The sequence below is a fragment of the Balaenoptera physalus genome (genome assembly GCF_965194825.1).
Source record: "Balaenoptera physalus genome assembly, chromosome: 6".
Lineage (NCBI taxonomy): Eukaryota > Metazoa > Chordata > Mammalia > Artiodactyla > Balaenopteridae > Balaenoptera > Balaenoptera physalus.
This window is the reverse complement of record NC_138885.1, coordinates 70,255,028-70,278,015: the sequence shown is the minus strand read 5'-3', so window position 1 is coordinate 70,278,015 and position 22,988 is coordinate 70,255,028. Positions and strand designations below refer to the sequence as shown.

The following is a 22,988-nucleotide window of genomic DNA, read 5'->3' as shown; positions in this document are numbered from 1 at the left end:
CTAAAAGTTTGCTTATCTTTGTATGATTGTAAATTGGAATAAGTCCATAGAGTTTAATTTGGCAAGATCAATCAATCTTATGAATGCACATACCCTTTGACCCAACAATCCCTTCTAACTGAATATATCCTATGAATAGATTTGACACATAAAATGACCTAGGTACAGGTTAATCGTTAAAGCATTATTTGTAATAGCAAGGTTGGAAACAATCCAATGACCATCAATACAAAACCTGTGAAATAAATCATGATGCACTTATATATACTAATGGAATATTATTCAGCCATAAAAAAGATAGAAATAAAAAAGGAAGATAGTGAGGATGTGCTATATATTGTACCAACATGGGAAAATCTCCAAGCTATATTTAATGAAAAATGCAAGATGCAGAGCAGTATGCACTATCTATCTGCTACATTTTGTGTGATAAAAAGAAAAAAAAATACATATAAGTATTTGCTTGCATATACATAAACTACTCTGAAATAATATCCAAGAAACCAGTAACAGTGGATTGGGAAGAGAAAAAGGGAGGAGATCTAATGAATGTGAGATCGGGAAGGAAGAGAGACTTTCACCTTTTATAGTTTTTAAATATTTGAGTTATGAGCATATGTTACTTATTCAAATATTAATATATAAATAGTGCTTGTTAAAAAAAATCAAACAATTCAGAAATACATAAGGTAGGAAGTAAACATTCCCCTACTCCTAAACTTACCACTCAGAGAAAACCAGTGCCAACAATTTAGTCATTGAGAAGCAGGTAGGAAACTTTTTAAAAAGTATATAGTAGGCAAGGAAAGCATTATTTTCTGAGTCCCTGAAATCACGCAGTTGTGACAGTGCCAAATCCACTTAGACCAAAAATAAGCAGCTGAGATCAATATTGATCTCCTTCTGCAGGCTCACAGTGAGCCACTAGGCTTAAATAGCGCATTCAATCCCATATGTAGAATTGGGACTGGAAAATATTTCTGAGTTAGATAGCAATGTAAAAGTGAATGGTAGGGGTCATTAGCTCTAATGGACTAAGTATTATGTGGTTTTGAAATTAAGACATTAACATTTCAGCAAATGAAAATGTTTGTGCAGTCCTCAAATTCTTGGCAATAGTACCAGAGAATTCAGCCAGCAGTGGCTCCTAAATTACAAACATAAAGAGTTGCAGAGAACACTAAGAATTATTCCTTATTTTCCACTGCCATTATTAAAAATTATTTAAAATATTTTCTATTCAGAATCTGACATTCCCTCATCACAATAAAGCAAACCTCATGTTACAGTCTCCCTCAAGATCATGTTCCTTTGACTCAGAAAATTCCTTGATGAGTAGAAAATGAATATCTATTAACAAAAAATGTACAAAATGACATACATAGCCTCCCTTTTACAACATAAATACCAAGGTCTTAGCCAAACCAGCAGCTGATATTTTTAATGCATGTGCCCTAATACAACACAACAAAATAGTGTTTATACAATGCACTCTCTTTCCTGTCATCTTCTTATAAAAGCAGGGTGTTGATGTTGGAAGAAAATTTAGAAATCAACAAGTCTATTCATGCAATCATTTATTCATTTAACAAATATTTATCAAGAATCTCCCATAACAAGTTAAATAAAAAGCAATAGGGATAAAACAAAATAACAAAGTCTCTGGTCCTTGAGGAGCTTATGTCTAAGCCAACCCCTTTATTTTCATTTTGAAGAATCTCTAGGTCTTCCAAGTTCAGACCAGTTGTTCTTTTCATTATGCCAAATATCAAGCATTTATGAGAAGAACTAAACAATTTATATTTATGAATTGGCAGTGGTCTATTATTACTTTAATGCTTTTCACATCCTAGTTTTTTGGTTTGGGGTTATCATTTCAGAGGATCTAACTGCTTCATCTTCACAAGTAACTTTATATACATTATGCCAGTTAACCTCACAACAACCTTCATTTCACAAATGAGGAAACGGATTCAGTGAGATAAATCAAGTTTCCCAGGATCACACAGCTAGTAAGTAAGCAAACTCAGATCTATCTGTCTCTAGTGCTTATATTCTCTCTGTCATAGTACCCAGCAGGATTTGTCAAAATATAGGCTAGAGAAAGTGTAATTTGTACTAGTCCTTTCAGAACATATGATTGTTAAAGAAGATGTGGCATATATATATATATATATATATATATATATATATATACATACATACATACATACATATACATACATACATACATACATACATACAATGGAATACTACTCAGCCACAAAAAAGAATGAAATTTTGCCATTTGCAGCAACATGGATGCACTTGGAGGGTATTATGCTAAGTGAAATAAGTCAGAGCAAGACAAATACTGTATGATATCACTTATATGTAGAATCTGAAAAATACAACAAACTAGTGAATATAGCAAAATAAAAGGAAGCAGACTCACAGGTATAGAGAACAAACTAGTGGTTACCAGTGAGGAGAGGGAAGAGGGAGGGGCTAGATAGGGATAGGGGATTAGGTACGAACTATTATGTATAAAATAAGCTACAAGGTATATTGTACAGCATGAGGAACATAGCCAATATTTTATAACTATAATAACTATATTTATGGAGTATAACCTTTAAAAATTGTGAATCACTATATTGTACACCTGTAACTTATATAATATTGTACATCAACTATCTTCAATTAAAAAAAAAAAGAGTAGGGCTTCCCTGGTGGCTCAGTGGTTAAGAATTCACCTGCCAGTGCAGGGGACATGGGTTCAAGCCCTGGTCCGGGAAAATCCCACATGCCGCGGAGCAACTAAGCCCATGCACCACAACTACTGAGCCTGCCCTCTAGAGCCCGAGAGCCACAACTACTGAGCCCACGTGCTACAACTACTGAAGCCTGTACGCCTAGAGCCCATGCTCCGCAAAAAAGAAGCCACCGCGATAAGAAGCCCGCGCACCACAACGAAGACTAGCCCCCACTCACTGCAACTAGAGAAAGCCTGTGGACAGCAACGAAGACCCAATACAGCCAAAAATAAATAAATAAATAAATAAAAATTTATTTTTTAAAAAAAGAGTACATGATTGTTATTTGATTGTTAAATCCTTCGCTGCTTCACAGAGAATTTCTTAGAGAAAAGCACTTTATAATGGTAAACACAATGTACTTCTGGGTACCTTAATGTCAGTTCATGAAGACCATGAAATTACACTGGGTCATTGTTAGTTTCGATCATTACAGTACTCTGCATTAAAATGATCAATGTTTAAATAAAGTTACTTTTTTCCCCATTATATTCCTTTACCTTTTTATCCTTGAACTTTCCTATAGCCTTATCTTTCATTTTTTTGAACTTTTTGCTCTACATCTTTTGAATACCCATATCAAATCTACTATATTTTTAATGATCCTACAATATTTTTATTTTATATTATTATTACGTTTATTAAGAGGTATCTGATTTTTCTTCTGTTAGCCACGTTGATGTCAATCTCTTCCTCATAAGTACACTCCTCAACTTAAGCCTTCTGAGAAGTAAGACATTCACTCTATAGTGAGTGACTAATGCAGCAGTCCCCAACCTTTTTGGCACCAGGGACTGGTTTCGTGGAAGACAATTTTTCCACGGACCAGGGTGGGGGGATGGTTTCAGGATGATTCAAACACATTACATTTATTGTGCCCTTTATTTCTATTATTATTACATTGTAATATATAATGAAATAATTATACAACTCACCATAATGCTGACTGGAGAAGGAGCTCAGGCGGTAATGCGAGCGATGGGGAGCAGCCGTAAATACAGATGAAGCTTTGCTCGCTTGCCTGGTGCTTACCTCCTGCTGTGCAGCCCGGTTCCTAACAGGCCATGGACCGGCACCGGTCCACGACCTGGGGGTTGGGGACCCCTGGACTAATGCATAACTCACTCAAAACAGAATAGAGACTATTGCAATCATGAAGGTGATCTGTAGTAAAAGAGAGAATTTTGATGCAGTCCCATGATCGAATCTGACACTGATTGGCAGTTGGCTTTGAAGACCTTGGGCCATGGCATCAAACCATAAAATCTGAATCATAATCCTTAGAGTGGTGTTCTTCATATCCACCCATGAGCCACTAGCAACAAATACAGGTTTCTAGGGGCCCTTATAATTTCTTTTTTATGTATTTACAGACTTAGATCAATAATAGAGGGTTGGTAAGCAGCAATCAAGAAAGGAAAACAAATGCATGGAAACCTTAAATTGAATTTCAATGTGAAAATTATGGCATGGCTTTATTCTATCCCAGTAGCATAAAATTATGGTTCACCCTTCAAAGTATGTCATACACTTAAATGAGGTCCATGGCAAAAATTATAGTATAGCTTATAGTCCCTACACTGTTTAATTATTCACAAAGAATTGGGTGGTATCTTGGGACTAGCTTGGCTCAGGGAAAAGAACAAAGGTTTTGGAATGAGTTAAACCTAGGATTTCAAGGAATTCCCTGGCAGTCCAGTGGTCAGCACTCCATGCTTCCTATGCTGGGGACACGGGTTCGACCTCTGGTAGGGGAGCTAAGTTCCCACATGCCACGAGGAGCGGTCAAAAAATAAATAAATAAAAATAACCTAGGATTTCACCTGAACTCTGCTGTGGAAACTTAGCCAAGTTACTGAATCATGGAACTGTGTGTCTCGGCCAAGTTACTGTACCAGATTGAGCTCAGATTTATCACCTGTAAAATGGTTGTTGTAAAGATTAGTAATAATACATATAAGGTGTCTGGAAGTAGAGCCTCATACATAGTATGTTCTCAGTCAGTGCAAGTCTCACATGGGGCACCTCACACAGTACACACAATGATTTTTTTTATTAAATTGAATTGATTATAAGGAGATTAAATGTTGGTATTATATGTCCTTCTTCCTAGAGTGGACAATTGAAATTGAAAGGACATATTTCTTGCTGCTGACTATACAGTCTTACTTCCCCAAGAGACTAGAATGGACAAACTTTAGCAAAAAATGTCTCTGTAATGTTCCTTTAAGGAGAAGTCTATAGTGTGCAGGAAAAACTTCCTCTATTTTATAAATCAGTATTGTCACAAAATATCTATTTATTTGGTGTTTAGGACCCCTTTTTTTAAAAAATAATAATGAAACTGCAGTGCCTTTTCAGGATGGTTAATAGATGATTTTAACCAATTTGGTTAAAATTGTTCATGGTAACAACTAGCGTTTCAAAAGGAGAGGAGTCAAGGAGGAAAAAGAAACCGATAATACTTGTTGCTTCTCAGTGCAGTTCAGGAACCATGAGTGGGTCCATCAATGCATGGTGAGTGAAAGAAATTCTCAGGCACCAGGTGAAAGTAAAATCTTAGTATTCTGTAGCTTATTTTTTAATAACTCAAATTTGCATTAAGGTGCATATTCTATATTTTCTGGATTTTTAAATGTCATTTAAATCAATGGTTAATGATATTTTCTTACCATAACTCTTTGATTTATCTGACAGCAAAGTTACTAACAATGAAGCATACTGTAGGGATGTATCCCTTCCTCTCAGTCAACATATAAAAAACATTATATTACACATTAAAATTGCTGTGCCATGTAAAGATAGTCAGCATCTTTAGTCATTAGGAGATGTGAATTAAATGAAAAATAAAACCACAATGATATATATTGATATAGATATATATATATAGATATATATAGATATATATATATATCTATATATATATATATTAGAATGACTATACCAAGTAGTCTTGGAAAGGATGTGGAGGAACTGAAACTCTAATAGTTTGCTGGTGGGACTGTAAAATGGTATAAACACTTAGAAAAAGGTCTGGCAGATTCTTATAAAGTTAATCATACTCCTACCATATGACCCAGCTATTCTACTCCTAGATATTTACCCAAAAGAAATGAAATGTATATCCATACAAAGACTTATACATGAAGGCTTAGCAACTTAAAAAATGGAAACAACCCAATATCTATCAACATATGAATGGATAAACAAATTGTGGTATATCCCCACAATGAATACTACTCTACAATAAAAAGGAATTAGCTATTGTTACATGCAACAACATATATGAATCTCAATTATGCAGAGCGAAAGAGGTCAGATTAAAAAAAGAGTACATATTGTCTCATTCCATTTATAATATTCTAGAACATGCAAACTAATTAATAGTTACAGAAAGTAGATCAGTGGTTGCCTGGGGATGGGTTGGCGGACAGGGAGAAGCAGGAGTTAAATGAGGCACAAGCAAATTTTGGAGGATGATAGATGGGTTCATTATCTTGATTGTGTTGATGGCTTCACACATATATATCAAAACTTATCAAATTGTATATTTAAATATATGCCATTTTTTACATGTCAATTATACCTCAGTAAAGCTGTTTTACAAAAATCATTGTGTCAATTTTCTTTAAAACTGAAGAGACAACTGTGACCGTCTGCCGTTAAGTTTGGTAGATTGACTGTCGGCCCCTTCTGTGGCATTCACCACTTCTTGGCTATGGTCAGTTGTAATGTTTTATTACGGGACTATAAGGACTTTGAGAGCAGGATCCAAGCTTAACTCATCTTGGTCTTCCCTCTAACGCCCAGCATGGTACACTTCATCAACTGTTATTTTTTATTTTTTATTTTTATTTATTTATTTTTTTAACTGTTATTTTTTAAATGAGTGGATTACTTGGATAATTTTTGGCAAAACATTTCAGAAGACATTTCTTCCCAAATTCCCTAATTAATTAACCCTTGCCATTTTTTTTAAACATCCATGGGAGACAGCAAATCTTCATGCTTAAGAACTTTAAATCCAGAGTGACCTGCTCAGCTACTTGCTAACTGCTTGAGCATAGGTAAAATTAGCTAGCCTCTCTAAGCCTCATTTTCCTCATTTCTAAAGGGGGTAATAATATACCTATGTCACTGGTTTCCTGAGAGAATTAAATGGAGTAATCCATATACAGTGCATGGCCCATAGTCAAAACTCAAAAAGGCAAGTGAATTTGTACATTTACCATCATAGACTTTTGAAAGTTTATGAACTCCAAAGACTGAAATAATCTATTTTTCACCAGGAGAAAGAAAATGTGATGAACTGGTACCTGAATCTTATGAGGAGAGATGGCTCTAAACTGACATTGAAGTTACCTGCATGTTAGGCTTTTTAGAAGCATACAACCAGAGAAATTTAATGTATTGGAAGAAGTACAAGGGTTACAATAGCTTATAGTCTTGTTCTTAGACCTTTTCATTAAAACAGAAATATTAAAACCTTGTCATTAGGTGGAGAGGCTGAAGTTGCAAATAGCCCATTTAGTTTCTCCTTACACTTCACTTTGAGGTTCTTAAATGTAGAAATCCTGTTCTCATATTTGTTTGCAAGCTTTCTCTCTAGTGAAAAAGACTTTATCATTCCATCTATGGGGAATTAATTGAATGAAATGTGAAACAATGTAATCTTCAGGGAGCTCTGCTGTGAGTACTCTCAGTAAATACAGCACAGCCAAGGGACTCTGCACAGACCTGACCTAGAGTGGACAGAGCCTGGGCTTTAGATCCAGCCAGTTTCAGATAAAATAATTTTCTTGAGCTATGAGCAACTCATTTCATTGTTTTGCAGTCTTTTGATTTATAATATTGGGCCTAGTCACATCGCCATGATTTGTAGGGAATGTTTATAAAATACATGAAATAATTATTATCATTAATAAACTGGGTTATTAAATCTCTTCCAAAAATAAGGTGCTGACATGTAAGTAAAATTTATACCTGATGCTTTAGGTCTGGCCCAGTGCTAGACATGCCTTCAAAAGTCCAAATCAATTTGTTGTGCTGGAAGAACATAATACCAGGAGTCAGGAAATGTTATTCTATGCCTGGCTCTGCCAAAAGCTAGTTCTGTGATCATTTTTAACCACTTCACCCCTCAATTTTCTCAAATGTAAAAGTAGAGAGTTGGACTAGATCAGGGAGGGAAAACACCTGATACTATAATCACTCCTATCTGTCTGTGCCCATGGCAGACGCTGTTAATCAATCACTGAAACTTTTCTACCAAACTAGGAAGCTGCTTCTGAATTCTTCTCAGCAAATCATTGTAGGCACTCACTACCAATCAACCGGGGTTAGCAACCAAAGTAAAACTTACTTGCCATCTTTGAGCCAGAAGATCTCTAAAGGTTTTTTTAATTCCAGTATTACTCAAAGGTCAAAATGAGAGTCTGTGCCAGAAAGAAATATGTTGGCAAATCTTACTTCCCTTTTTCACATTCTAGCCTCTGAATGTTAAAGACTTTGCAAGGCCTGTCCGTGAGGATGCTCTGCTATTCTGTCATTGCATTTTGCTTTTGTTTGTCCAAAATGAAAACAGTTTAGTGGATTTTCCCACTAATTCTGAACATGCATACTGTAAAAATTTGAACAATGCAGAAAAGTACAAAGATGAAAGTGAAAAGTATCTGATATTCAACATCCATTATTAATATTTGGTAACTGGTCTTAGAGACACAGCTCTAGGTGTGTTTTTCTGTACTCTGTTTAATTTCCCTATACAGCAACATTCTGTATGAGCAACTTTGCATATCACTCGGAAGATGTGGTTCTTAGTCTCTATGTACTCATAAAATTCCATCTTTATCTGGGGGTTCCTATTCTGCTGAGTGAAACTTTGCAAATATAGCAGCAGATTGAAAGAGCAAAGGGTCTTTAGACCCTTACCATCAACCACTCTTAAAGATGTGGTCAAGTTCTCCAGTTTCCACTATAGCAAATACAAAATGGAAAGATTGGTAAAGCTTGTGGTTAAAATTCAATCTGAAAATGAGATGGACCCAGTGTCTTGGGAGAAAAGTAGGTGTTCCTCCCTTACCCGTACACCCCACTGCCACTTCTTTTTTTTTTGCTTATTACTATAAAAGTAATATATGTTTATTTAGGAAAAATGAGAAAAATAAAAATCATCAGTAATCTAACTAAGCAGAATAATTGTGGTTAACGTTTTGGAGCGTATATGTTCAGGCTTTCTTTTTCCTATGCATATATTTTTACGTAGGTATCAACATACATAATTAAAAAGCACTCTTTTAAACTTGTGGGGGTTTTCTCTTTACTCACTGCATTGCAGTTCCTGTAGAGCACTGTTTCTACTATGAGCAGGAAACTATACGAGTTAAAACTGGCTTTGGTGATATACAACTCTTTCATTTCATTTCAGAGCAAAATGCATTGAAATGTTAATTTCTGAGAATTTGAGGTGATTTGGGTAAGTACCTTCAATGTTATTTTCATTAAGACCTAAGGTTCTATTTAATTGCAATTAAGATGACTTCCCTGATTTAGAGTTAAATTTGGATGGAAGTAGGCAATTCAAATATGGCAAAACCTTAAGATGTTATTTAAAAATCAACATAATTTTATATTTCCTTGCTTGATTTTTTTGAACACATGAATTAAAGTATATTCCAATTGGAAAAGGAATAAAAGTGAATAATAGTCTAACAGAAATTAAATTTAATCTTTCTTTTTGAAGACACATATGACAAATTTTGAGAAAATATCAAAAGAATATTTCATATTTCTTTAAATTAGTGGGCTAGATGAATACTTCTTTCTCCAGTCATATTTCAAAGTCAACAAACCTAAGCTAGAGGTATTTAATATATATTTTAAATGTTTGAGTGATTCCTTTCTAAACCAGCATCTTTGAGGTCTTTGGAACAGATGACAGTAAAATGAAATTCTTCTGATACTTATATTTTTAAATACATCTCTTTAGTATAGTTGTTCTCAGTTGCTAACAATAATTTCCTGTCAAATGTAAAATGCTGCATGTAAAATATTTTTCAAACTTAAAATGGTTATGGATAAGCAATCAATGTGCCTTTTCATTTGTAAAAAGGAAGAGGAAGTAACTATGAAGCAAAGCCATCTTAGAGCAAGATGAGCCTTAAAAGTTTACTTAGTGCATCCCGTTCCTTTTAGAGCTAAGAACATTGATGTCAGAGGGGGTGATTCTTTTCAAAGTAACACAGAGGAACTGGAACTGGATGTTGACCCCCGAGTCCATGCAACCTCTTTCACTACTTCTGCCACTACTCCCAGGAAGTGAAAATCATATTCATCCCCATTCAACATCTAGAATGCCAAGTATAACATAAAGTATTTACCAACCTAGCTGTTGTGGCCAACAGATGCCAAAGAACTTAACATCTAATTGGAAAAGTAACAAATAGAATAGACAGGCAATGGTAAGTGATACAGAGCACTAAAAATAGTAGAAGATCATTTCCAGTTGGGAAGGATAGGGACATCTTTATAGAGAATGGTTTATTTGAATCAGGTCTTTAAGTGGGCATGAGATTGCAGGAGAAAGAGTGAAAGGAGGACTTTTGGATGGGAAACCGATGTGAACAAACATATAGAGGTAGGAAATCATAGATATAGTTGGAAAAAAATGAAAAGACTAATTTGACCAGGGCATATGATTTGCATAGAGGATGTGGTGATAAAATTAAGAAAGACAGTTGGAGCTCAGTGGTTCTTGTGCATTATAACTTTTTAAGGATTGTAGACAGGTAATTTTTATAATATGAAGGAAAATTTTGTTTGTGTATTTCTACGGTGTTTTTTTTTTTTATATTGTGGCACCCAGGTAGCAAAATGTAACTTTATGAACCTACTAAAATTGGTCCACATGAACTTTTGAACTGAAGATTTTTAAAGTTTCTGATGATTCTTGATGTCAAATTTGTGGTATTCCTGACATTTATAAATAACTTTCTAAAACCTACAGAAGTAGTGAATTATGGTCCTAGTTTCACTCGAAGCTGTTAAACATTTGGAGTTCAACAGTAAAGTTTTTGTGGAAGAAAAGTGATAATTAAATGGCCAAGAAAATAAGTAATTAACATAGAATTTTAATAAAAAAAAAAAAAAGCTTAGGGCTTCCCTGGTGGCGCAGTGGTTGAGAATCTGCTGCTAATGCGGGGGACACGGGTTCGAGCCCTGGTCTGGGAGGATCCCACATGCCGCGGAGCAATTAGGCCCGTTAGCCACAACTGCTGAGCCTGCGCGTCTGGAGCCTGTGCTCCGCAGCAGGAGAGGCCGCGATAGTGAGAGGCCCGCGCACCGCGATGAAGAGTGGCCCCGCTTGCCACAACTAGAGAAAGCCCTCGCACAGAAACGAAGACCCAACACAGCCAAAAATAAATAAATAAATAAGTAAATTAAAAAAAAAAAAGCTTAGGTGGAGACTTGGCATAGTGTCACTTCCAGCCTCCTTCTGTAAGTTAAAGCAAGTCTCAGGGTCAGCCTGGCTGCAATGTTGGGGGACTACACAAGCACGTCAATATCGGGAGGGGGCGTTCACTGGGCGCCATCTGTGGAAACTAGCTACCCGATACGCTTAAATTGTAAGCTGGACAAATTTAGAATTTCAATGATAATTCCAAGGGAGTTTGGATATTTTCTGGCTCAAACATAGAGTACAATTAAAAGGAAGTGAAAAGAAGAGGGAAGAAGCCTCAAGGTGATGAAGGATTTTGAAATAGTAGGTAGTTTCTTGGGCCTTGCAAATTTGGCAGATTAGATCACGGAGAAGAAGCTGAAATAAATGGGTCACTGCATCACTATCCAAACTTTGTATACTTGGAAGGATTACCTGATGATGCTTGTTTTTTATGAGAACTCTGGAGCAAAGTATTACAATTCTGCCCTATCTCAAGCATACACGGAAGGTTCTCTTTCTAAAGATGGCAAAGAACTCAGACATCAATGGAAATGTACAAGGGTTAGTAGAATGTAAAACTAGTTGAGAGAAAAAATAAAATAGCAAGGAGAGCCTGGCAGTAAAAGAACTCCCATGGCACCAGGACAAGAGAGAAAAGCCAGCATTCTCCTGGAACTTCTCAATGCATAGTATCTGTGTCCTCATAGCACAATATATAAGTTTAGAGGGCAAGGCCTAGGTTCTCACATGAATATGATCTTACTTCAGAATTCTGCAAAGACCAGGAACCTCCTTGACGTGGGTGGTCTGAGACTGGGGTTCCCTGTTCTTATGCTGAACCACCATTCAATGCCAAACAGCTTTTCCTTAGCTGTTTCCTTTATTTTTCTTAAACATGTTCAGACTCTTACCATATTGTCCTCCTCCCTTTGAAAATACGTACTCTGCAGGTGCCTGAAATAATATACTCCCAGTAATTGCAGTTTTGCAAAAGTAGAGTTTATTTCATTCAGTCTAAACTCAATGGAAATTTGTTGCCTAACAAGGAAATACCAAACACTTTATAAACTCCCGGAGGGCAGCAACGATGTCGTATGTGACTTTGTTATCTCCTGCCTCCTGGGCTCACTGTCTACCTTCTCGGATGTACTAATTTTAATAAGTAACTTGAATTGTTAACAATATACTCTTGTGCCCTTCTTTGACGCAGAAATGTCATTTCATTTTGTCTTCGCATGTTTCATGTCAAGTTCATTGTAAATCATTTCTCCTGAGCTTGTTGTTAGCCTGCAGATCATTTTGTAGGCTTTTCACATAACAGCTGAAAGAGTTTAATTCAACTTGAAGAAACTTACTTCATTTACAAGCAATTAATTTGGGCTTCACTTACCTTAAGGAATATTCGAACATGTAAATTTACAGATAAATCCTGGGAGTGTCAAATTATGCAACCAAGAGAAAGTTAAGTTCTTTGCAGCTTTGGGGGCATTGGTCGACTGTAGTCAGGCTTTTTTTTTTTTTTTTTGGGCGTCAGGTTTTTGAATGAAATAGTAAAACCGGTGCCAGGAACTGTCTACTTCACCTGGTTTTGCATAATTCCAAGAAGTTAGAAACTGAAAACCAGGCTTGTTAAAGAGTTAGAAAGATTGCTATTGCATAAGAGAAAAAAGCAAAACCAAACCATTTATCTACTCTCTTTTAAATCATAAGATTTCACAATATTCCTGTTTTCAAGTACTTGAAGTTTTCTCTGGGCAATGATTAATTTTTAAATAATTGTTTTTAATGTGGAACGTAATACATACTCATCGTAGATTTAAAACATACTTAAAGTAACAAAGAGAAAGATAAAAATCATTCATGATCCTAAAACCATTAATATTTTGAGGAACGACTTTTTTTTTTTTTTTTGAGGAACGACTTTTAATTTTTTTTCTAGGTACATGTTTTCACAGAACGGGTCCACACTACAGTTTTATAACTTGGTCTTTTGGATTTTTATTTTAAAAATTATATCGTGAGTACGTGAAAAGAAAACGTATGAGGATTATGACATGTAGTAGCATCGCACGGTGTTAGAGGACGCCATCTGTGGTGTGGCGTGTACGGTCTGGCGGGAAAAGAACGCTCCGGGTGGGCAACATCGACCACTCTCCGACCAAAAGAGACTTCATTTGCCCTCGGCGACTAGAGCCTGACGAGAGTGCAAGGCGTGGGAGTAAGTGGAGGGCGTTCAGGGTGACCGCGAGCACAAACTCCCCGCGTGGTCCTCATTTCCCCCCGGGCAAGTCCCACTGGCCCAAGCCCCGGAGGGGAGCCGGGGAGAGAGGGCGGCGCGCGGTGCGCTCGGCCTGGGTCCCAGCCTCCGGCCTCCGCCCCCGGGACTGGCGCCACTCTCGGGCGGTGGGGTGAGATAAAGCGGGGCAAGGTTCTGCAAGTCCAAATCAGGGAAGCGCAGCTCCGATACCAGCGCTTCTACGGGTTCTCCAGGCGTGTTTGTTCCAACTGTTTAAACTTTCAAAGCACCCGCACCCCAGCGACCTTCGGCAAACAACTCTTAATCCCGCGGGCGGAGAGCGTTGGCTGTGTTTGCGGGGAGGGTAAATTGAGAGCGGGGGAGCGGGGACCTAAGGCGACCCTCCTCCCGGCATCCCGCCCGCGGCCGCCCACTGCTACCCCCTCCCGCGGCCCTTTCCCGCCCCAGGACCGCCAGCTTCTTGCGTCAGCCGGAGCGGGGGTGGGGGATTTTCGGAAGCTCAGCCCGCGCGGCCGGCGGGGGAAGGAAGGGCCTGGGCTCTTGCCCCGCCCTCGGGGGTCGGGAGGCGGAGCCGGGCAAGAGCCCGGCCGGCGAGTCGGGCCGAGTCGCTGAGAAGCTAGTTCCTAGGATTCTAGAGAAGCCGCCGCCGCCGCCGCCAGTACTGCCCTCTCTGCACCGCGCCTCGGCAGCCGGGACAGGGCCGCCGTCGGGGAGCCTCAGAGCACTGTCCCTAGCTCAGCATGATGGACTTGGAGCTGCCGCCGCCGGGACTGCCGTCCCAGCAGGTGGTGCCAGGACGGGGGCGGGGGCGCGAGGGAGCCGCGGCCCGGGAGGGACAGCCGCAGCTGGCCTCTCTTCCCGTCTGTGGCCTGAGCTGGGACTGCTGCGGCCGCGCGCGCACCAGAGCCGCTGCGCTTGCGCTGGGGCCGGGGGAGGGGAGCTGGGACCAGAGGGCTTGCGAGAGGGGTGTGGGGACGCGGCCGGGTGGTGGGACTGACAGCGCGCCCGCAGCCCCCGAGGGAGACTGTGTTGGGGTTGGGGGGCTACGCCCTCGCGCGTGGGGCGAAGGGCGTCTTTAACCACGCCCCGGGCCGCTGGAGCCCCGGCCGGGCCCCCTCCCGAATTTGAGCGGCCCGGAGGCAGCGGGGCAGGAGGGGGCGGACGCTGGCGGTCTGAGCCGGCGCGGCCCGGCCCTTCCGGGACTGTGCGGCTCCCCCGCCTCGGAACCGGCAAAAATGTGCCTAGTCACGGGGCCGCTCTCGGGGGAACTGAGGTCTCCTTTGGGCTGGGAGCCGGAGCCCCTCCTCTGCCGCTGCCCCTCGGCCCATGACCTCCGCGGGCGCGGGCTGCGGCGCCCTCACTCCGCTGGGCCGTCTGAGGGTGCTCCTGTGCAAAGTAATCGATCGGTCCATCCATGGGATCTCCCTTAGGCAGCTTGGCGAGAATGCCCAGTCCCCAGGGTGGGGGCGGGAGGAGATCATAAAGTGCCCAGCGCGCTAGGCTGCCCCGACGTACAGCGACCGAACCCCGCCCCGCGCGCCCCCTCGCGCCGAGGGAAAGGTTCGGGTTCGGAGACCGGGAGTTTTCCCCGTGCAACACGCCGGGAAGTGGCGGCGGGGCAGTGGACTCTGAGGTCAGAGGCGGCTGCGCCCCCGGCCTCTCAATTCCGGCGTGGTGCCTCCCGGGGGCGCACGCCGCAAGCGTGGCTTCGGCCGCCGTGACAGTGGCCGGTTGGCTGTCACGGCGGCCCTCAGTTGGCCCTTTCCTGCTTTATAGCGTGCAAACCTTGCCGCGCCGGGGCCAAGGGACAAGTTGGAGCTGTTGATCTGTTGCGCAATTGTTATTTTCCCCCGGGCGGCTTTGTTTTTGGATTTAGCGTTTCGGAATTGTAATTCCAAAATGTGTAAGGCAGGATATTCTGTTCTGTGCTGTCAAGGGTAAGAGTTTCGAGTGTAGATTAGAACTTCTGTTGTTTTTAGACTGTTAACTACTTTTTGTTCTTTCATATATTGATTCTTCCTTGGGTGCTTTATATAGTTTTCCTTTTCTGTTTGAGAATTTGCCTCGATTTCTTATTTTGTTGCTTCATTTGCGAGGGCAGAGGGTGGGACAGCTGTGTTTCATAAGGCTTTGCTAACAAGTTCTGTAAATTGTCACAAATGTGAAAACAAGTTTCTGTATATACTTTGTAGGGACTTTTAAAGGAGTAGATATTTTTATTTCCAATTTTTGTGTGTGAATGGGTTCTTTGGAAAAATATTTGGTTCAAGGAAATGTGTAACTTATTAGGAACGGTAAATACATTTATGCTCTGGAACGTCACGTTTTAGACTAATCCTGAAGATCTAAAGTAAGGTTTTGAGTTATTGACAATGTACTAATTGTGCCTTTTTTTTTTTTTCTTTAAAGCTGTATGTCTTGAACTTTCCCCTAGTAATGATTAGGATTGGATTCCCCCTTCCCACTCGTATGAGGAAGTAAATTGTGCTTTCCGATTTAGCTGCTGTTCAAGACTAATCCTTATAGCCATTTCTTTAATACTCTGTATGACCCAAAGACATATAATGCTAATAGACTTTAGTTTTCCTAGATTCAGGAATGTAGCCTAGAGTGTTATTAAAATTTTTTTTTTTCTTTCTTTACTGTGTGATTTAAGATTCCATCTATACTGCTTTCTCTTTTAAATGTGAATTTTCCAATTACGTTTGTTAAGGTAACTGCTTTTCCACCTTTTGTAATCAGACGTCAGTTTGCATATTTGAAGACTATAAAAAAAATGGAATAAAATTTGGAATCAATTTCATGCCTATAACTATGATTCATATTAAATCTTTGTAGTCCAGAAAGATTTGAAGAGTTAAAAGTGGATTCTAACCTTTTGTCAAAGAAACACCAGGTGTGAAGTGGTACTGGGATACAGTTTTTCACCCTCTGTGCGGAGGAGGTGTTGATGAATAGCAATAAAGAGAGTTTTATATTCTTTATTTCCAGTAGCTGGAAGGAACCATCCATTACTCTTTTCAAGGGTGTTTTGGAGAAAGTATTTTTGTATATGAGGGATGAAGTTGATCTTGGACTAGACCAATGAGATAACTTTTAAAGAAAAATAGGACAGGTTTCTCATCTCCTGAATCAATGTTGAGCAAAGAACAACTTGACTTTTTAGATATTTGAAAAAAATCTCTTGATAGATTGTGAAAGATTGTAGGAGGGTAAATACATAAGTCACATAAGTCTTTCTGCATTAAAAATAACTTGGGCCATTTGGGACTCTTTCTTTCTTGTTAACTTGGGTTCTTATAAACAATGCTGGGGGAAAAAAACCTCAAAACCCGACTTTCTTCAGGATAACCAGGAAGAATTGAAAGCCAGATACATTAGTTTTCTTTCTTGATTTTTATTCAGAATGAATTATACTTACAGAGCTGCATGAAGAAAAGAACCCTCTGTGGACTATGAGCACATTTTTTTTCTGGGAATTTTCTCTCAATTGGCTGAACACATTTAAAGGGGATTTTGCATAAATAATGTTTCCTCTTTGATTTTTCCTTGATCTGTGGTTAACTCGTCACTGTAAACTCTTGGGCTCAGGAAGAGTTCGGCACTAACATGGTCATAGATGAGTTATTGAGTATTTCCTTGTGTGCGAGGCAGCATGATAATTGCTTCACGTGCATAATTTCACAGTAACCCCATGGGAAATACTATTATCTCCAGTTTCTAGGCGAGGAAAGAGGCGTACAGCCGCCCCGAGTTCTGGTTAAAGTGACCCAACTACTGAGTGACAAAGGTGGGATTCAAACCTAGGTAGTCTGACTCCAAACCTAGGTAGAATGACTCCACTTCCAAACTGGACCAGGACTAGTTAAACTTTAAACAGGAGGAAACTCTTACACTTTAAAAAGTGGATAAATTGAGAAAAACTCAGAGAAGGACAGGCAGGGATTTAAAAGGTTAATCTTTGTACCTTTTCTAGTTATCAAGAAATATAATAACTTTATATTTTGTATTTGTGAGAGGGGAGGTGGACCTTGAATACAGTGAAGGTAAATACAACCTATCAATTGGACTTAACACATGGAGGTCTTTTAAGCAAGTTGCACAGGCCTAGCGGGGTTTAATTTAGAGAGGCAGGACTATTTCTTAATATAATAATAGTTTTTAAAATTCTTGGTATTTCATCAGTGTCCGAGATTCTGCCTCACATTTTTCAGGGACTCTTTCCCTTTTTCTTAATTAAAACTCTTAGTTCCTGGAGTCTTTAACTTTATTTGCCTTGTTAGTTGGTACATTCTCCTGGTCCGTTGGCTCTTTTTATTTTTTTAACATCTTTATTGGAGTATAATTGCTTTACAATGTTGTGTTAGTTTCTGCTGTATAACAAAGTGAATCAGCTATATGTATACATATATCCCCATATCCCCTCCCTCTTGCATCTCCCGCCCACCCTCCCTATCCCACCTCTCTAGGTGGTCACAAAGCACAGAGCTGATCTCCCTGTGCTATGCAGCTGCTTCCCACTAGCTATCTATTTTACATTTGGTAGTGTAGATATGTCAATGCTACTCTCTCCCTTCGTCCCAGCTTACCATTCCCTCTCCCCGTGTCCTCAAGTCTATTCTCTACATCTCCATCTTTCTTCCTGTCCTGCCCCTAGGTTCATTAGAACCATTTTTTTTTTAGAGTCCATATATATGTGTTAGCATACAGTATTTCTTTTTCTCTCTCTGACTTCACTCTGTAACACAGATTCTAGGTCCATCCACCTCACTACAAATAACTCAATTTCGTTTCTCTTCATGGCTGAGTAGTATTCCATTGTATATATGTGCCACATCTTCTTTATCCATTCATCTGTCAATGGACACTTAGATTGCTTCCATGTCCTGGCTATTGTAAATAGTGCTGTAATGAACATTGTGGTACATGACTCTTTTTGAATTATGGTTTTCTCAGGGTATATGCCCAGTAGTGGGATTGCTGGGTCATATGGTAGTTCTATTTTTAGGTTTCTAAGGAACCGCCATACTGTTCTCCATAGTGGCTGTATCAGTTTACATTCCCACCAACAGTGCAAGAGGGTTCCCTTTTCTCCACACCCTTTCCAGCATTTATTGTTTGTAGATTTTTTGATGATGGCCATTCTGGCTGGTGTGAGGTGATATCTCATTGTAGTTTTGATTTGCATTTCTCTAATGATTAGTGATGCTGAGCATCTTTTCATGTGTTTGTTGGCAATCTGTATATCTTCTTTGGAGAAATGTCTATTTAGGTCTTCTGCCCATTTTTGGATTGGGTTGTTGTTTTTTTGATATTGAGCTGCATGAGCTGCTTGTATATTTTGGAGATTAATCCTTTGTCAGTTGCTTCGTTTGCATATATTTTCTCCTATTCTGAGCGTTGTCTTTTTTATGGTTTCCTTTGCTGTGCAAAAGCTTTTAAGTTTCATTAGGTCCCATTTGTTTATTTTTGTTTTTATTTCCATTTCTCTAGGAGATGGGTCACAAAGGATCTTGCTGTGATTTAAGTCATAGAGTGTTCTGCCTATGTTTTCCCCTGAGAGTTTTATAGTGTCTGGCATTACATTTAGGTCTTTAATCCATTTTGAGTTTATTTTTGTGTATGGTGTTAGGGAGTGTTCTAATTTCATTCTTCTACATGTAGCTGTCCAGTTTTCCCAGCACCACTTATTGAAAAGGCTGTCTTTTCTCCATTGTATATTCTTGCCTCTTTTATCAAAGATAAGGTGACCATATGTGCGTGGGTTTATCTCTGGGCTTTCTATCCTGTACCATTGATCTATATTTCTGTTTTTGTGCCAGTACCATACTGCCTTGATTACTGTAGCTTTGTAGTATAGTCTGAAGTCAGGGAGCCTGATTCCTCCAGCTCCATTTTTCTTTCTCAAGATTGCTTTGGCTTTTTGGGGTCTTTTGTGTTTACATACAAATTGTGCAATTTTTTGTTCTAGTTCTGTGAAAAATGCCATTGGTAATTTGATAGGGATTGCATTGAATCTGTAGAATGCTTTGGGTAGTATAGTCATTTTCACAATATTGATTCTTCCAATCCAAGAGCATGGTATATGTCTCCATCTGTTTGTATCATCTCTAATTTCTTTTTTTTTTTTTTTTTAAAGAATTTCACGTTCTTTTATTTATTTATTTATTTTTATTTATGACTGTGTTGAGTCTTCGTTTCTGTGCGTGGGCTTTCTCTAGTTGCGGCAAGTGGGGACCACTCTTCATCGCGGTGCGCGGGCCTCTCACCATCGCGGCCTCTCTTGTTGCGGAGCACAGGCTCCAGGCGCGCAGGCTCAGTAATTGTGGCTCACGGGCCCAGTTGCTCCGTGGCATGTGGGATCTTCCCAGACCAGGGCTCGAACCCGTGTCCCCTGCATTGGCAGGCAGATTCTCAACCACTGCGCCACCAGGGAAGCCCGATCTCTAATTTCTTTCATCAGTGTCTTATAGTTTTCTGCATACAGGTCTTTTGTCTCCTTTGGTAGGTTTATTCCTAGGTATTTTATTCTTTGTGTTGCAATGGTAAGTGGGAGTGTTTCCTTAATTTCTCTTTCAGATTTTTCATCATTAGTGTATAGGAATGCAAGAGATTTCTGTGCATTAATTTTGTATCCTGCTCCTCTACCAAATTCATTGATTAGCTCTAGTAGTTTTCTGGTAGCCTCTTTAGGATTCTTTATGTATAGTATCATGTCATCTGCAAACAGTGACATTGGCTCTTTTTATTTTGAAATAGTGTTGAAAAATAAGTTTGGTAGTGAAGATGTTTATGTATATGGTAAAGAGTGGGACAGACAGGGTTAAACCTGGTTGAAGGAAAGTGGGAAAAATGGGGAGAATTTGAGTTGAAAACAGCTAGTAGAAACCTGTTGGCTCAAATTAAACACTAATCTCCTGTTCTGGCATTTCTGATTTGAAGCAAGCACAAGGGCTCAGGTCTGTCTAATTGAAGCTTTCTTGGGGTTTTGAGAACAGTACATTTCAAAATTAAATACTTTATTTCTTAGTCCTTATTATTAAACAAATTGTTTTCAGAATTATTGTCTTATTTGTCTGAGTTAAGGATGCTGCAGGATTTTTTAGGTTTCAGTGGATGATTTGCCTAAAAGTTGGTCTGACTAATCCCAGGGTATTTAACAGTGGTCAAGCCGCTTCTGAAAGTTTGCTGGAATCTCTTGTTGCACACCAGGGTATAGCAGGACAGATTTACAGATTTAGCATTTACTAAATACTAAATACTAAATTTACTAAATTCAACCTGCTTCCTTCACCAATGGCTATATGTTTAAGTTTACTGTAAAATGGAGAACAGAGTTTATATTTTGATAATAAGATTTATAGGAGTTTTAAAAATGTAATTACCACCTGCTTTTAAATATGCTCTAACAAACATTTATTAAAGAGGTTCTAAGATACAGGCCAAGCCTTCTTTCATTGATAATGGTATGTTTTCTGGAAATGAAAGCAAAACATATGTTCAAATGTATAACGTTCCCAAAAAGTGTTAGAAAAATACAAATGGTGTTCTTACACTAACTTTCCCCGCCAAGACAAAACAAGATTGCTAAACAAAATCCTGTCTTTCCTAAAGTAGGAATTTTCTCTGGGTTAGCCCCTTCCACAGTAAACACTTTTTAACTATTGGTACGAAGAATTTTAGGAACACCGAGGATAGGAAGCACTTGAACCTATCGTTTTTATGGCATATGTCCTGTAACACCTGTGTATCACAGAGCCTTATATATGAAAATCTTCCTCTGTGTGTGAGCATGTAAGTTTATTTGGCCCAAACTCTGGTAGAAGTGAAGACAAACCTGGGACGTAAGAAGTATTTAGAGCACCAAATTCATCTTTCAAAGACCCTGTTGATAATTGAGAGTCACTGTAATCCATCAACAGCCTGTATTCTGTTTTTTTAGTTGTTGTTTATTTTCTTGGCCATGCTGCAAGGCTTGCTGGGATCTTCCCTGACCAGGGATTGAACCCAGGCCACGGCAGTGAAAGCCCAGAATCCTAACCACTAGACCATCAGGGAACTCCCAACAGCCTGTATCCTGAAGGATTAAAAAAATTCCCTGGCAATGCTAAGTTAGTCATTCTGTTTCTCACAAACTTGGAAATTGAAACTTTGGGGCCTTTGATATCGGCAGCATACTGATGAGATCCAAACTCTCCATTGCTTTTCTTCAATCAGAGAAGAATGACTGGGTAAGAAAAGAAAACAATCAGATCATTTTGGCTTTGAAGCCTTCTTCTGAACTTAGAGTTTTTATTTTCTGCATTAGGCAATTCTCTAATTGCTTTTTAAAATCTCTGATACTTGTCTTATGTATGTATCTGTGTTTTTTTCCTCTACAGCTAGATTGTAAGTTCCTTGAGAGCTGGGCATAGAATTTATATTTCTCTCCTCTTTAAACAGCTTTATGAGATGTAATCCGCATACTATACAGTCCACTCATTTAAAATGGACAGTTCAGTGACTGAGTGTATTCAGAGTAGTACAACCATCATCACAATCAATTTTAGAACATTTTCATCACCCGGAAAAGAAACCCCATATCCATTAGCAGTCACACCCCATTTCCCCCAAACTCCCTTATAGTTCCTGGTAAGCACTCATTATTCTCTCTCTCTGTGGATTTGTCTCCTGGATATTTCATATAAATGGAATCATAGCATGTGTGGTTCTCTGTGACTGGCTTCTTTCACTTAACATGTTTACACAGATTGACCATATTGTAGCATATATCAGGACTGTGTACTTATTGCCAAATACTATTCCATTATATGGATACACCACATTTTATTTACCCACTTATCAGTTCATGGACATTTGGGTTGTTTCTACTTTATGTGTATATTTTTGTTCCCTGTGGTAATGGTTCTTAAAATTCACTGTATATTAGAGTCACCATCAGTATTTAAAATACTGATGCCCAGGCCTTATCACCTCATTACATTAAAATCTCTGGGGGTGGGACCCAGGCATCAATATCTTTTCAGGCTTTGGAAGGAATTCCTTTGTGCAATTAGGTTTGAGAACCAGTACCCTAGAGAAGCTGGCACAGTGCTTGGTATCCATGAAAGGTATTTATATTTGTATAGTGATTTAGAAAATCTGGTTAGGATGTTGCTTAATTCATGAAAGGAAGTGTTTTTATATTTGATCACTGACCTTCACAGCCTTAAGATTAATACCTAAATCTGGGAAATGTGTTTAAGATGCCTGGTGAATGTTCGAAATTCAATAAGTATAATTTGAGCTCTTTAATCCCTCATGGAGATTTGGGTGATAATTTTATTATCAAAAGGTTTTCCCCAAGTGGGTTAGTAGAAGTGTGTTTGGTCAGGAGTGTGGCGAGTGATAACCTGCAGTGTAGATTATTTGGCAATCACATAGAAAAGGCAGTGAGGACCAATGCAGGGCACTGGGGAGGTTGGAGAGCCTGGAGGCCAGGACCCAACACTGCCTC

The 22,988-nt window shown here is 39.2% G+C and overlaps 1 protein-coding gene across 3 annotated transcripts in view; it reads left to right on the top strand.

Moving 5' to 3' along the window:
- Positions 1 to 14,004: 14,004 nt before the first annotated feature.
- Positions 14,005 to 22,988, top strand: part of NFE2L2 (NFE2 like bZIP transcription factor 2) — a 35,640-nt gene continuing 26,656 nt past the window's right edge. Inside the window, exon 1 of one of the 3 annotated variants that reach the window (XM_082466717.1) lies at positions 14,005 to 14,277. In XM_082466717.1, the coding sequence (XP_082322843.1) occupies positions 14,233 to 14,277 (45 nt within the window). In that variant the 5' untranslated portion in view covers positions 14,005 to 14,232. Of the gene's footprint in view, positions 14,278 to 14,735; positions 14,888 to 15,281; positions 15,430 to 22,988 lie in introns of those variants that run through there. The other 2 variants (XM_082466716.1, XM_082466718.1) reach the window with 2 other exon arrangements.